The sequence below is a fragment of the Macaca thibetana genome, chromosome 3 (genome assembly GCF_024542745.1).
Source record: "Macaca thibetana thibetana isolate TM-01 chromosome 3, ASM2454274v1, whole genome shotgun sequence".
In the NCBI taxonomy this organism is placed as follows: domain Eukaryota; kingdom Metazoa; phylum Chordata; class Mammalia; order Primates; family Cercopithecidae; genus Macaca; species Macaca thibetana.
In genome coordinates, this window is record NC_065580.1 from 166,691,131 (window position 1) to 166,705,908 (window position 14,778).

Below are 14,778 nucleotides of genomic sequence, written 5' to 3' on the forward strand. Positions count from 1 at the left end.
CATCTAGTGGGTAGAGGCCAAGAATACTGCCAACTGCCTTACAATGCACAGGATATCTCCCCACAACAAAAAACTATCCAGCCCTAAATGCCCCTGGTACCAAGGGTGAGAAATCCTGAACTACACAGAAAGCAGTAATAGGAGTGAATAAATGTAAGACAGATTTGGGAAAGAAAATGGCCAATGCTCAGGGTAGATTGTGTATGTTAGGAGGATTCTAAATTGTCTGAGTTAAACAACTAGATAGGTGGAAATGCAGTTTACTAATAGGAGACAAAAATATTTCTGCCTCACAAGAGAAGAGCAGAAGTTCAATGTCATACACATAAAAGTTCAACATCCTTATGAAACCTTTAAGTGGAATGGCAAGAAGTACTTGCATATTTAGGTCTAGAATTAAAAAAGAAAAAGACTATACAGACTGGAAAGATAATTTGAATATTTAAATGTCACAGAATATGGATGGTAGTTGAAGCCATGGAAGGGAGGTGTCTCCTCTATAGAGAGAATATGTCCAGAGATCAATACCAAGTCTTAAGGAGTATTATGAAAGAAATTCAACTAATGGTAACAAAGAATTAGTCAAAGTTCGATAGGGGACTAGAACTGTAATCTCATGGAAGTCTATAGATGAACATGATTTAAGGTTAAGGACATAGTCGCCTGTGTTGAATATGGTTAAATGTTCACATGAGATCATCTTAAAAACATACATCATGTTTGGCAGCATTGAGGCTACTGCTGACCATATCAGAGCAATTCCAGAAGAGTTTTAAACCAGACAGAAACAAGATGGTAACTGTATTAGTCCATTTTCATACTGCTATAAATAACTGCCTGAGACTGGGTAATTTAGAAAGGATAGTGGTTTAACTGACTCACAGTTCAGTTTGGCCGAGGAGACCTCAGGAAACTTACAATCACGAAGGGGAAGCAAGGCATCTTCTTCACAAAGCGGCAGGAAGGAGAAGTGCTGAGTGAAAGGGGAAGAGCACCTTATAAAACCATCAAATCTTGTGCTAACTCACTCACTATCACGAGAACAGCATGGGGGAGCTGCCCCCATGATTCAGTTACCTCCACCTGGTAATTCCCTTGACACACGGGTATTACGGGGATTATTGCAATTACAATTCAAAATGAGAATTGGCCAGGGACACAAAGCCTAATCATATCAGTTATTGAAAAGAGAATTAAAAGTGAGGTAGCTGACAAGCTGATTGCATGCCTCTTTAGATAATCCTGATGTAAAATAAGAAGAGCTATATAATTATAGAGAAAATGGCACTATTTAAAATTTTTGGATTGAAGAAGATTGAGCATGGTTATAAGGCTGAGAATAAAAGAACCATTAGAATGAAAGAGAATGAAGCAATTGGAAAGAGAAAGAAAAATAATTGAGGAAGGCCCCAAAGGCAATTTTGCTTGGGGTATGGATTGAGGACAGATATTGAGCATCACTTCAAGCACTGAAATTTGTAAGAGATTTTGATTTTTAAAGTGAACATGTTGATATAGTCAAAGTAAGGGAAATTAAACACTTCAAATGAGACGTATTCAAGAATATGTACAAATATGAGATGCATGCTAGAGGGCCATGTTTATGGAAATACAAAGTGAAGAGAATATACAATTTCTCTTAAGGTTCATGCATTTGCATCATGTAAAGTGCAAAAGTAATTACAGTTTCTGCAATTACTTTTAATGTCAAAAATCACAATTACTTTTGCACCAGCCTAATGGAAGAAAGAACTGGACTCAGAGCCAGAGACATGTATTCCAATCCCAAGCTCGCAGCTTTTTGATTACATGACATCGTATCCTCAGTTGACAAATTATTATTCTATGATTATAGCTCCTTCAATGGTATGAAGCATTAGTGTGAAATCCACGAAAGCACGTTCAGATCCAAACAGCTTTATAAAAAGGTGACATGAAGTGATGCAAACTATTTTGGCAGAATTTCCTAATTCAGTAAATATATAACCATAATATTTGACCTTTCTCAAAATTTATTTAAATGTGTTTAAATTCTTAGAGAGATGTTTTCTAATTTACTTAATAAAGAAGTGGCTCTTTATATTTAAAACTATTGTATAAAGCCGGGCGCAGTGGCTCATGCCTGTAATCCTAGAACTTCGGGAGGCTAAGGTGGGGAGCCCAGGTGTTTGAGCTTGAGCGTGGGCAACATAGAAAGGCCACATCTCTATTAAAAATTAAAAAAAAAAAAAGCTAGGCCTGGTGGTGCATGCCTGTAGTACCAGTCACTTGGGAGGCTGAGGTGGGAGGATCACTTGAGCTCGGGAACTCCAGGCTGCAGTTAGCCAAGATCACACCACTGGACTCCAGCCTGGGCCATGGGAGTGAGACCCTGTTTCAAAGATAAAATAAATAAATAAATAAATAAATAAATAAATGAAACTATTGCATTGCCTTAAGTTACATATATGACATTTTAATTTTTGAAAAAATTACAGTGATATCTACTTTTAGAAGAGTATTCCAAGTTCCAAAAGTAACCTATGTAAATATTTAATTTTTAAAAATTATAGTTATTTTTATCTTTTAAAAAAATTACGTAGAATTTGAGAAATTATAAAATAGCTGAGATTAATAGTGGCTATAGTAGACTCCTGGACATCCCCTAAGTAACACTGATATGCCTACAGGAATAGAGGAAAACTAATTAAAAGACTTTGATACCACAGTGATTCAGGAAAATTGGTATATAGCTGGTCGTGATGGAGAATTTGAGCTAAGAGAAATGCTTGGGTAGTGTGTATGGTTTTTTGCATCAGTAGTATAATGGAAAGAAGCCATAATTAAAATATTACTGCAATGTAAAATTGTACCCAGACTTCTGGTTAAGCTAACTGATCACCTTTACCAATTATAGTTTATTTGATCCTGCTGCCTTGTGTAATGAGAAGAGAACAAGTGCACATTCACATACAAGGACTATAAAGATTGTTCGGGAAGTGCCCCTACACACTAAAACCTTAATTTCCATCCTCCATTCATCTTCTAAGTGGCAGTCTATCTTAATAGGCCTTGGCTTACTGGTTATGATTAACTTGGGGATATATTCATTTATAAAAGATAGACTTAATATTCATTTCACTTTTAATTAGAGGTAACTTTAAAAGCAGAAACATTATTTTCACATGCATACATTTATCTTGAGTGAAAGTAAAATAAAAGTCAATTATTTGATATAAATAATCAATGAGCACCCATGATGTGCCAGGAATCAGGTCAAAGAAGACTAAGCACCATCACTGACCCCACAAAACTTCTGTGTATTGTGTTCTTCTCACATATGTAATTTCCCTGCAAGCTGAACTACTACTCACCCTGCATGAGCCATTTCAAAATACATCCCTTGCAATTCCTCCACAGTGTGTGTGTGTGTGTGCGTGTGTGTGTGTGTGTGTGAACTAGATTATCAAATACTGAGATCTTTGTTCCTGAAGAGCTAAAGTCTAGTTGAGATGAACACCTGTCTGATAGGAGGAGTTTGATTTTGGCATTGAAGGATGAGAAGTGTCAACCTAAAAAGAAACTCACACATGCTTTTCAGAACAAATGAGTTTTAATTGGAAAGAGCAGAGGAGTACAATCTGGGAACTTGCATGCTATGCTGGATGATGGATCATAGGCACATCCAAGGGGTCAGGGCACAGGAGAAGTTGTTAAATACAAAGAGAGGTCCAGGTAAGCTGCTTTGAGACAAGATTCACTGGTCAAAAGCTGATTGCAGGAATTGACATTTGTTTATTGGTAAAGACAGCTGTTGCTAGGTAGCTGTCCTGGAAGCTATTTATCTGGAATACTGCAATTTGAAGAAGTTCTTGTGATAAGCCTTGTTACAGGCATGTGTGCATGAGGATTTTTTTGTGGTCTCTCTTGACCCCATTTTGTTAGAGTTTGACATAAATGACTCCATTTTGGTATCTCTTTCACAAACGGATTTGGTGTAATGTGAGCAATGCACTTGGTAGAAATTTGTTAGCAAAACAATGGACAAAATATTCCCTTGTTGCCAGATAAGCAAATACTACAGGAGATTACGAAAAACAATCATCTATGAAACAGTTTGAAAAGATCAAATTACATAAATAGCTTTTTGCTTTCCAGTTTCTAAAAGATGCTTGAAGGCAGAAGTTGGATATGATAATAAGTGGGGAAAAAAGACATTTCTAATTCCAAGATTTTTCTTTATACCATTGATGTTTTATAGTGGTAAAGATAATTTTAACTACTTAATATAATGGTAAATTTTATGCTGCTTTGTCTTCCTAAAAGGATGAACAGGAGAAGCTGAGCAAGGAGTGAAATGAATCACTCTCAAAGGTGTCATATTTCTCACTCCCAACTGAGTTGGCAAAAGGTCGGCACCCTATTAAAATTCAAGTTTCTGCAAATGTATTTTATTGGTAGTCAACTCACTAAAGGCATATCAGTTTCTAACAACTAGTCCCAGTGAAAGTCTGTGTTTGCCAAAGAATTTTCTGCCTCACACTAAAAAAGAATCTAATAACTCCATGGTGGATAAAACACGAGTTGCTTAAAGAGGATAAGCTGAATGAGAGGGCAAATAGAAGATTATTTGTAACAAAACATCTCTATAGTAACTCTGAATACTAAAAAAATAACCAAAATCAATTAAGCTGTCCCCTCAGCTGGCTATATTTGGGGAATTCATAAAAGGGGTAAGAATACTCAAGTAGATATATCAGATGAAATGCAAATATTAACACCTTGAAAGTTTTTTGTTTTTTCACCTGCATACTCAATTGTCCATGTGATTTGGGGAGCAGAAATTACAAGCTTCACAAATTGTCTATATAGTGTGGTTCTGCTGACCTTAAAGACAGATACACCTGGGATGGCATGGGGTCCATGATTTGTTTATTACCTGAATGTTACATCACTTCTCGAAACCTCCATGGCCTCACTTCTAAATTGTTTATGACCATTTGTATCTCATAAGATGTTGGCAAAGATTAAATCACAGGACACTCTTAAATGTTGTGCATGTAGTTAATGCTTAATAAAGCATATGTAAATAATGGGAGTGGGTGGGTGCTGATGACTGTTAGGAGTACCGGTAGGAATTTGCAGGCTGAAGCTCAGAATACCCACAGTCAAGCTCAATAAAAGGGTGGGGAGGCACTATGTGTATCATGACCACCCCTTTTATTGAGCTCGACTCTTATTTCGGCAGAGAGAGAGACACAGACAGACAAAGAGATGGGGGGCGGGGGGCAGGGGGGGGGGAGAGAGAGAGAGAGAGAGAGAGAGAGAGAGAAACAGAGAGAAGCCAATGGGCTTCAATAAACCGGAATTAATACACTGTTGTTAACGACAAATGATTGTGTTGAGTTATATTTATAACCTAGGTTACGTAGTCATTTGATGGAAACACATTCACAAGAATGGGGGGAGGTGTCCCAGATACTGCATCACACCCAGCAGCGTGAGGGTATAAACATCACTGGGCACAGGCAGGGACATGAGGGCATCTTCTCAGTGCAACTCAGCTGAACTCACATCTCCTCTCAACATGTCCTACAACTACAGCTCTGGAAACTTCTCCTCCCGCTCCTCTGGGGGCTACCTGCGCTACCCAGGCTACTCCTGTGGCTATTCATACCACAGCAACCTGGTCTGCAGCACTGACCTCTGCTCTCCCAGCACCTGCCAGCTGGGTTCCTCTCCCTATAAGAGCTTTCAGGAGATCTGCTCGGACACCCCTAGCTGCCACATGTCCTGTGTGGAGTCCAGCCCCTGCCAGACCTCCTGCTACAGCCCCAGAATCTCCTTACTCTGCAGTCCCTGCCAGTCGACTTACTCTGGATCGCTAGGCTTTGGATCCAGCAGCTGCCGCTCCCTGGGCTATGGATCGAGGAGCTGCTACTCAGTGGGCTGTGGATCCAGTGACTTCAGATCCGCAGGTTATGGAGGCTGTGGCTTCTCTTCCCTGGGCTATGGATCTGGATTCTGCCACCCAACATATGTTCTCTCTAGGATGTTCCAATCTTCTGATTACAGACCAACTTGTGGATTTGGCTTCTACCGATCAACTTGCTAAGGGCTCCAAATCTCCATGTTACAATTGTTTCTCTCAAAGTGCATCTCAGCTATTATCTAGATAGAATCTATATTCTACTAACCAGAAGAGATAATTTTTTAAAACCTATTAATATTAAAATAACTTTTCTCATAGAATACTCATCTCTTTTTCTTCTGTTTTCTTGTATTTTCCCCTTCCTTTTCTAGTTAAAAATGGATCAAGAGTTGATTTCTTTTTCTTCAAATAAACTCATTTAATCTGGTATCAGATCACAAATCTTGTTGTTAGTTTTCTTTATAAGATGTCTGTTGGGAATTTGAAATCCCCACTTTTTGTCTAAAAATAAAATATTCACTTTGAAGGAAAGGAGTAGGTTCCCTAATAGGCAGAGTTTTCTAACAACAGAGAGCTAGTTCCTGGGAATTTCTGCTAAGTAGACTCAGAGATTGGACAGGGGATTATCTCTGCTTTTCTATTCGTGGCCATTTAAGCCTAATCAGAACACTTCACTTTGGTTAAACTACTAATGGGTCTAGTCTAGGAAGGAAAGATCCAGAGACAGCAGTGCTGTTTTAGCAAGTACTAGCCTGGCTGTTTTTATGAGAAAATTATTAAAATCCTACCTGTGTAATCATCCTTCCTAGACATATATAAGCCATAATAAAATTCTGAGGTCAGGATTTTAACTGACTTCAGTAGCTAGTATCATGAAACAAACGGTTTAGGTATGGATGAAATTAAACATGTATGCATTCCACTATAAGAAGAATAATATAATATCTAAGAGGCTTTTTTTCTTTTTAATGTTGGTGCTTCACTCCCTCCTCCTTTTATTTGGTCACTATAAAGCCATCTGATGTTATAGTAGAAGTCACCTGAAAACTGTTGAGACCTGGCAGTATCATGCATAGGTGACACGGACTGAGAAGTAAGACTTTACCAGTTGATATCCTGGGCTTGTATCTAGATGTAAAACCAGATAGTCCATTATATTCTTACATTAAGTGGAACACAATCATCTACATTTTCAAATATCTGAGTGGATGTGGGTAGCTTATCGTTCACTGCTCTCACAGCTGTTTTCCTTCTCGCTTTTCTTTCTATGGAAATTGAATTTTGTTTGTGCCTCCCTCCTTGTCCACATATAGTCCTGCAAATGAATGTGGTTATGCCTTAGGCTTTAGGATTGAATTTGGCTACTCTAGAGCACCCCAGTACCTACTGAAAGTGATTGGTTCAGGAATGAGCATGTGATCTGATGTAAGCCAATGAGAAACAAGGAGCCATGCGGAACAATGCTTCTGGTAAAGTTCTTTCTCTGGGGTTTCTTAAAGGGACTCTCTCTACCTCCGGAATTTGTTGTATGTGGAATGCTGCATCCGTTTTGCATATGGCCTGATTTTTTTTTTTTTTTTTTTTTTTTTTTTTCTTGAGACAGGGTCTCCCTCTGTTGCCCAGGCTGGAGTGCAGTGGCACAATCTCAGCTCACTATAACCTCTGCCTCCTGGGTCCAAGTGATTCTCTCCTGCCTCAGCCTCCTGAGTAGCTGGGATTACAGGTGCATGCCACCACGCCCGGCTAGTTTTTGTATTTTTTGTGGAGATGGGGTTTTGCCATGTTGGCCAGGCTGTTGACGAACTCCTGACCTCAAGTGACCTCAAGTGATGTGCCTGCCTCAGCCTCCCAAAGTGCTGAGATTACAGGCGTGAGCCACCATGCCCGACCTAACCTGAAAATTAAGTCATCAAATGAAAGAGGACAGAACCAAGAGAAATTCAGGAGAACAGAGCCTGGACCATCTCACTTCTGGACACTGGTTTATGTAAACCAGTAAAATTCCTTATTGGTTAAGCCATTTTGAATTACAATTTCTGTTACTTGTAGCTAACATGTTTTTAAATGAGACACTCATTTAAAATCTTCAACAATCCTCCTTCCCAATGAAGTCCCCTTAATATAATTGTAAAGGCCATTTGCAACCCATCTCTGCCTTCCTTCCAGCCCCTTTCTCACCACTCCTTTACCTACCTACACTTCACCAACGTACACTCCATCAATGCTACCCACTCCCATTTCCATGAACACATGGTGTAGGACTGAGATCATATACAGCCTAGGATCTATTACAGGAATATATCTCTCCTCCCTTCAAAGTTCACAGAAATATCTTTTTTCTCACCTTGTTTGTTTGGTTGGTTGCTTGCTTTTTTTTTTTTTTTTTTTTTAGAGACAGGGTCTCACTATGTTGTCCAGGCTGGAGTGCAGTGGCTATTCACAGGCATGATCCTACTACGGATCAGCAGTGAGTTTTCCCTTCTCCATTTCCAGTCTGGGCTAGTTTACCCCTCCTTAGGCAATGTAGGGGTCCCCTGCTCCCAAGAGGTCATCATATTGATGCAGATTTACTGTGGACATCCAATCAGCAGAGCACACTACAACCCAGAACTCCTGGGCTCAAGCAATCCTCCCTCTTCAGCCTCCTGAGTAGCTGAGACTACAAGCACATGCCACCATGCCGGGATTACCCCTTTTAAATAAACTCTATAGTCAGTAAAGTTGATTATTTCCTAAACAATACTAGCATTATATATATATATATATATATGTGTGTGTGTGTGTGTGTGTGTGTGTGTACCAATTTTTAATATTTAAAAGTATTATTTTTATTCAGTACTATTTTTTACTTGTTTGTTTACCCTCATTGTACCCTCCATGAACAAAACAGAATCTTGTCTAACAGAATCTTGCCAGCAGTTAATACAGACACACCTCAGAGATATTGCAGGTTCCAGACCACTGCAAAGACTTAAAAGTCAAAATTATTTCTTGATCTGTGGGCTGCAGAATAGCTGTTCTGTTAGCAGGCATGAAAACAACATTAATCTTCTTGTACATTTCTATCAAAGCTCTTGGGTGACTAGGTGCATAGTCAATGAGCAGTAATATTTTGAAATGAATCTTCCCTTAGCAGTAGGTCTCAACCATGGGCTTCAAATATTCAGTAAACCATGCTGTAAACAGATGTGCTGTCATCCAGGCTTTGTTCCATTTACAGAGCACAGGTGGGTTAGATTTAGCATAATACTTAAGGGCTTTGTGATTTTCAGAACGGTAAATGAGCATTGGCTTGCACTTGTCACCAGCTGCATTAGCCCCTAAAAAAGAGTCAGCCTGTCCTTTGAAACTTTGGAGCCAGGCATTGACTTCTCTCTAGCTATAAAAGTCCTAGATGATGTTATCTTCCAATAGAATGCTATTTCATCTAAATTGAAAATCTGCTGTTTTGTGTAGCCACCTTCTTCAATGATCTTGGCTAGATCTTCTGGATAACTTGCAGCAGTTTCTCCATCAGCACTTACTGATTTACCTTGCACTTTTGTGTTATAGAGATGGTTTCCTTCCTTAAACCTCATGAATCAGCCTCTGCTAGCTTCTGACTTTTCTTCTAAAGCTTCCTTACCTCTCTCAGTATTCATTGAATTGAGTAGAGTTAGCGCCTCACCCTGGATTAGGTTTTGGCTTAAGGTAATGTTGTGGCTGGTTTGATCTTCTATCCAGACCGCTGAAACTTTCTCCATATCAGCAAGGAGCTTGTTTTGCTTTCTTATCATTTGTGTGTTCATATAGAGTATCATTCTTCTCATTAGTATAGGTTAGCACTTTTAATTTCCTTTAGGGACTTTTCCTTTGCATTCACAAGTTAGTTATTTGGTGCAAGAGGCCTAGCTTTCAGTCTGTCTCAGCTTCAGCATTGTCTTCCTCACTAAGCGTAATCATTTTTAGCTTTTGATTTAAAATAAGAGGCATGTGACTCTTCCTTTCACTTGAACACACAGAGGCCATTTTAGGTTCTTGATTGGACTAATTGCAATATTGTTGTGTCTCCGGGAACTGGGAAGCCTGAAGAGAGGGAGAGAGACAGGGGCATGCCATTCGATGGAACCATTCTAACACATACAACATTTGATTTATTAACTTTGTTGTCTTATTGGTATGGGAGGTGGGCAGGGAAGTGCTGGGTAGAGAAAGGTAGGTGCCTGGCTATGGCTCCACCCCCCAGGCCTGTGCCTACGGACCTAGGTGAGGACAGACATTTCTGATTTTTGTGCCCAAATGTTGCATTACCCAAGACCACCTGGCCTGCCACGTCCCCCATCCTGTGCCTATAAAAAACCCGAAACCCTAGTGGGCATGCACACAAGCAGCTGGACATCAAGAGGAACACACCAGCAGAAGAAGACACAAGTGGCTAGACGTCAAGAGGAATGCACTGGTGTAAGAGCACACTGACAGACCCCGGCAGACCCGCAGACCATCAACTGGTGGAATGATGCGAAGTTTGGCTGGGGCAGTTAGAGGAGAGCCTGGCCACTGAGCGGGCCCAATTCCAGGGTACAACCACCTTCCCACTCCATCTCCCTTCTGGCTCCCCCATATGCTGAGAGCCACTTCCGTTCAATAAAACTTGCACTCAACTCATTCTCCAAGCCCACATGTGCTCTGATTCTTCTGGTATACCAAGGCAACAAACTCTGGGATACAGAAAGCCGCCTGTCTTTGTGATACGGCAGAGGGTGTGATTGAGCTGACTAACACAAGCTGCCTCTGGACAACTAAACTGAAAGAACACCGTAACACACACCCACGGGGGCTACAGCTGTAAACATTCACTCCTAGACACTGCTGTAGGGTTGCAGCCCCACAACCTGTCCATCTGCCTGTTCCCCCAGAGGTTTGAGCAGGGGATCACCAAAGAAGCGAGCCACAACCCCATTGCATGCCTTGCAAGGGAGAACAAAAGAACTTTTCCCATTTCATCATATGGATGTGGTTTGTGGCACCCCAAAACAATGACAAGAATAACATTAAACATCACTGATCACAGATCACCATAACAGATAAAAGAATAATGAAAAAGTCTGAAATACTGCAAGAGTTACCGAAATGTGGCACAGAGACCTGAAGTGAGCACACACTATTGGAAAAATGATGCCAATAGCTTTGCTTAACTCAGTGTTGCCACAAACCTTTAATTTGTAAAACATGCAGTATCTGCAAAGTGCAATAAAGAAAAGCACAATAAAATGTGGTATGCCTGTACTCAATAAAAGATAAATAAATATTGAATAAATGAATGGAATTGAGCTAGGTGACAGTCCCCAGGATATGTCAATGACACATCAAACACGCATTCATTTTTGCTAGTGGAACTCTTTTTAGATAAGCTAGTTGTCACCAATCCTCTGATCATCGTCATCACAATGGATTTAGCACAATCTCAATGTCTTAATGACACACTGTCACAACTCCAGTGCCTACAGAAGTGAGACAGCTCAAAAACAAATTCACATTTCTGGATCACACACAAACAGAAAAATAGCTTCACTCAAAGATAACCTCAGAGGAAGGCAAGAACAACTATATCTGGGGAAAGAAGCAAAAACAAGGGTATAATTACTACAATAAACTATAATGCTTTCACATCCAAGATACAATGGAACAAAGGGTCGGAAAATGTGGACTGTAATACTCAGATAGTCAAAACACTGTGGTTCACTCTTTTCTCCAATTACTTATTGTTAAGAGCTGCATAGACACTGTGTAATCCTCCAACTTTTATGTTTTACTTATTTTGTTTTTTGTTTGGCTATTTGAATTAATGTGTCATATAACTGAATTGTAAGTGACCAAGAACTAGCCAAAGAAGCAAAATTATTTAGAGACAGTCTCAGAGAACAAATGATGTCACATATGCTTTACTTTATCATATTATAAAATATCTATTTCTCATTAGAAACAGAAAGCTGGCAAAATACCATTTCTATATTCCACATAAGAATTTTGAATATTCCATAACTTAAAATTTTTTTCTATATGCATTACAGTGTCTGAGAAGGGTTATATGATACTTGATTTATTTCATAGAACATTATATTTAAGAAAAGTTATTCATTTTCCTCAATAAAAGCCTCTTTTGTGGTAGACTAATGTGCACTTGACTGCAGAAATATACTTTTAATTTATTCTCAAGAGTTGCTCTCAAATACTATAAGATTAATACTATAAGATGAATTAATATAAGATTAATACTATAAGATTAAATACTATAAGATTACTAATTTTACAGTAATAATTTTACAGATTAAATACTATAAGAGTATTTAATACTCTTAAGATTAAATACTATAAGAGTACTAATTTTACAGTTGTGGATCTTGACTAGCATCTGTGGGAACTAATAATGTACTGACTTCAGTCTTTGGTCTGTCCTGTTAAAATTTTATATGTAATCTTAATAAAAATCAGATGGTCTTAAATGCAAGTGAAGATTTCATACAACAGACAGATTTGACAAGATGTCATGTAATGTTAATTCTATGTTATTAAGATTCTGACTGAAAATTATAGGATGTGACAGCTGGAAAGGACCTTAGAGAGCTTCTCATCTAAACTCATTATCTTAAAAGATATTCAGAGAGGCAGAGTGACTTGTCCAAATTTATGCAGTGAATTGATGGAGCCAAGATCTCTTCACACTTTTTCTAGTATTCCTTCATTGCTATGCAATGGTTCTATATGAAACTTACTGAATGGAGATGAGGAATGGATTAGAATTAACTTAGGGCATTTGGTGAATGGAGAAGAGGAATGGATTAAAATTAACTTAGGGCATTTGGTATGAGTTTGGTTGACAAGATAAAACTAAGACAAGGATGAGGCAAATAAATTATGGTACCATTGGGATGAAGAGAGTGCCTAGGCCCAAGCATGGTGGCTCATGCCTGTAATCCCAGCACTTTGGGAGGGTGAGGCAGGAGGATCACTTGAGTCCAGGGATTCAAAACCAGCCTGGGCAGCATAGTGAAACCCCTGTCTCTACAAAATAATTTAAAATAATCAAGTGTCATGGTGTGAGCCTGTAGTCCTAGCTATTTAGAAAACCAAGGTAGGAGAATTGCTTGAGTCCAGGAGTTCGAGGTTGCAAACTGTGATCACGCCGCTGCACTCCAACCTGGGCTACAGAGGAAGACCCTGCCTCTAAAAAAATAAAATAATGGTTATTTTATTTTATTTTATTTTACATTAATGTTTCTAAACAAGTGATTAAGAAGTTTAACATAGCCATATGATCAAATATAAAGGACATATAAATTATTCAATGTTACAACTACGAAATATTGAGCTCTTAAGAGATGGAGACAAGTTCCATCCTTAATGGGAATAAGTATAATCCAATCTTTAAAGGAATGTGAAAATTAACACATAATTATAAATCAACAACATAATCATAAACATAAAAAACTGTGCTTGTTTTTGCTTATAATTTTATATCAATCTTAGATTGATGTTATCATGAGAAGTGTCTTAGTCTGCATTAAGATTCCTAACCTAGTCAGTAATAATAGCTGTTATTATTTATCATTCAATATGTGGCAGGCAATCTGGTACCATATACAATATCTTGTTTATTTTACTTTTTAAAATGAAAAAGCCATGACATAGAAAACTTATTGAACCTGTTCGAAGTTACAGTTTGAGATTGTAAATATTGGCTTAGAATCCTGGCATTCTCACTCTAGAATTCTTATATTTAATTGCATCCTCATACCAAATGTTGATATTCCACCCTCTGGTGGTGAGGAGGTGCCACTGCAGCTGCAATCATTCCAGGAGAATGATTTCAAGTCCAGGAGAGACCAGGGAATTGTTCAACCCTTAGTAGCAAGAGTATCCAGTTACTGTATGCAATTAGGTAACCAGTTCTATCTATTTCTCAAGAATACTAGCAGATAAACTACATAATCATATATTTTCAAATGCTTACAAAGCTAATACTTAGCTTTAAGTAGGCTGCATGTAAACAATTCCTACGTCATCCCATAGTAATAAACCAGGTAACTCCCTCTATAAATCCAGCAACAACCAAAATCTGTGTTTACTCATTGAATCAAAATTATATACTGAAACACTTATTAATTTGGCACTCACTTAAATAAAATGTGTGAATGCCTCATTCCAAAGAGAAAATAACTCATGGAGTGACCTTATTCACAAATGACAGACTTAACATCACCATATGAAATTTGAAGGGACTGCCCAAGTACTCACTAACTGACTGCATATTGTGAAATTAATAAGAAGGCTGCTGGCTGGAGACAGTTCTGTAAATTCCAGCCTATAGGATGTCCTGCCTATGCCTACACAATTTGGCAAGAGGACTGTGTGTTGGCATTGAAAACATTGAAAACTGGTTCCCATTTTCATGGTAAAAACATACCTACACGGCTGGGCACAGTGGCTCATGCCTGTAATCCCAGAACATTTGGAGGCCAAGGCAGGTGGATCACTTGAGGTCAGGAGTTCGAGATGAGCCTGGCCAACATGGTGAAACCCCGTCTCTACTAAAAATACAAAAATTAGCCAGGCATGGTGGCGCACACCTGTAATCCCAGCTATTTGGGAGGCTGAGGCAGGAGAATGGCTTGAACCCGGAAGGTGGCGTTTGCAGTGAGCCAAGATCAACGCCACTGTACTCCAGCCTGGATGACAGAGCAAGACTCTGTCTCAAACAATAATAAATAAATAAATAATCTACAAAGAAACATGATTTTGAAATAATTGAATAAGTTTGTGCCATGCTAATAAGTAGCTTTCTTAATGATTTTGTTCTTATTAAACAAAGGGGTAGCCAAAAAAAAGAC

General features: G+C 38.8%; 2 protein-coding genes across 2 annotated transcripts in view; both read left to right on the top strand.

The window, feature by feature from the left end:
* TIAM1 (TIAM Rac1 associated GEF 1) overlaps positions 1 to 14,778 on the top strand; it is a 1,375,699-nt gene that overhangs the window by 1,337,829 nt on the left and 23,092 nt on the right. The window lies entirely within an intron of this gene.
* Positions 5,531 to 6,094, top strand: LOC126951726 (keratin-associated protein 13-1-like). The gene has a single exon (XM_050786133.1). It carries the CDS (start codon positions 5,567 to 5,569, stop codon positions 6,092 to 6,094), a length of 528 nt encoding a protein of 175 aa, XP_050642090.1. The 5' UTR covers positions 5,531 to 5,566.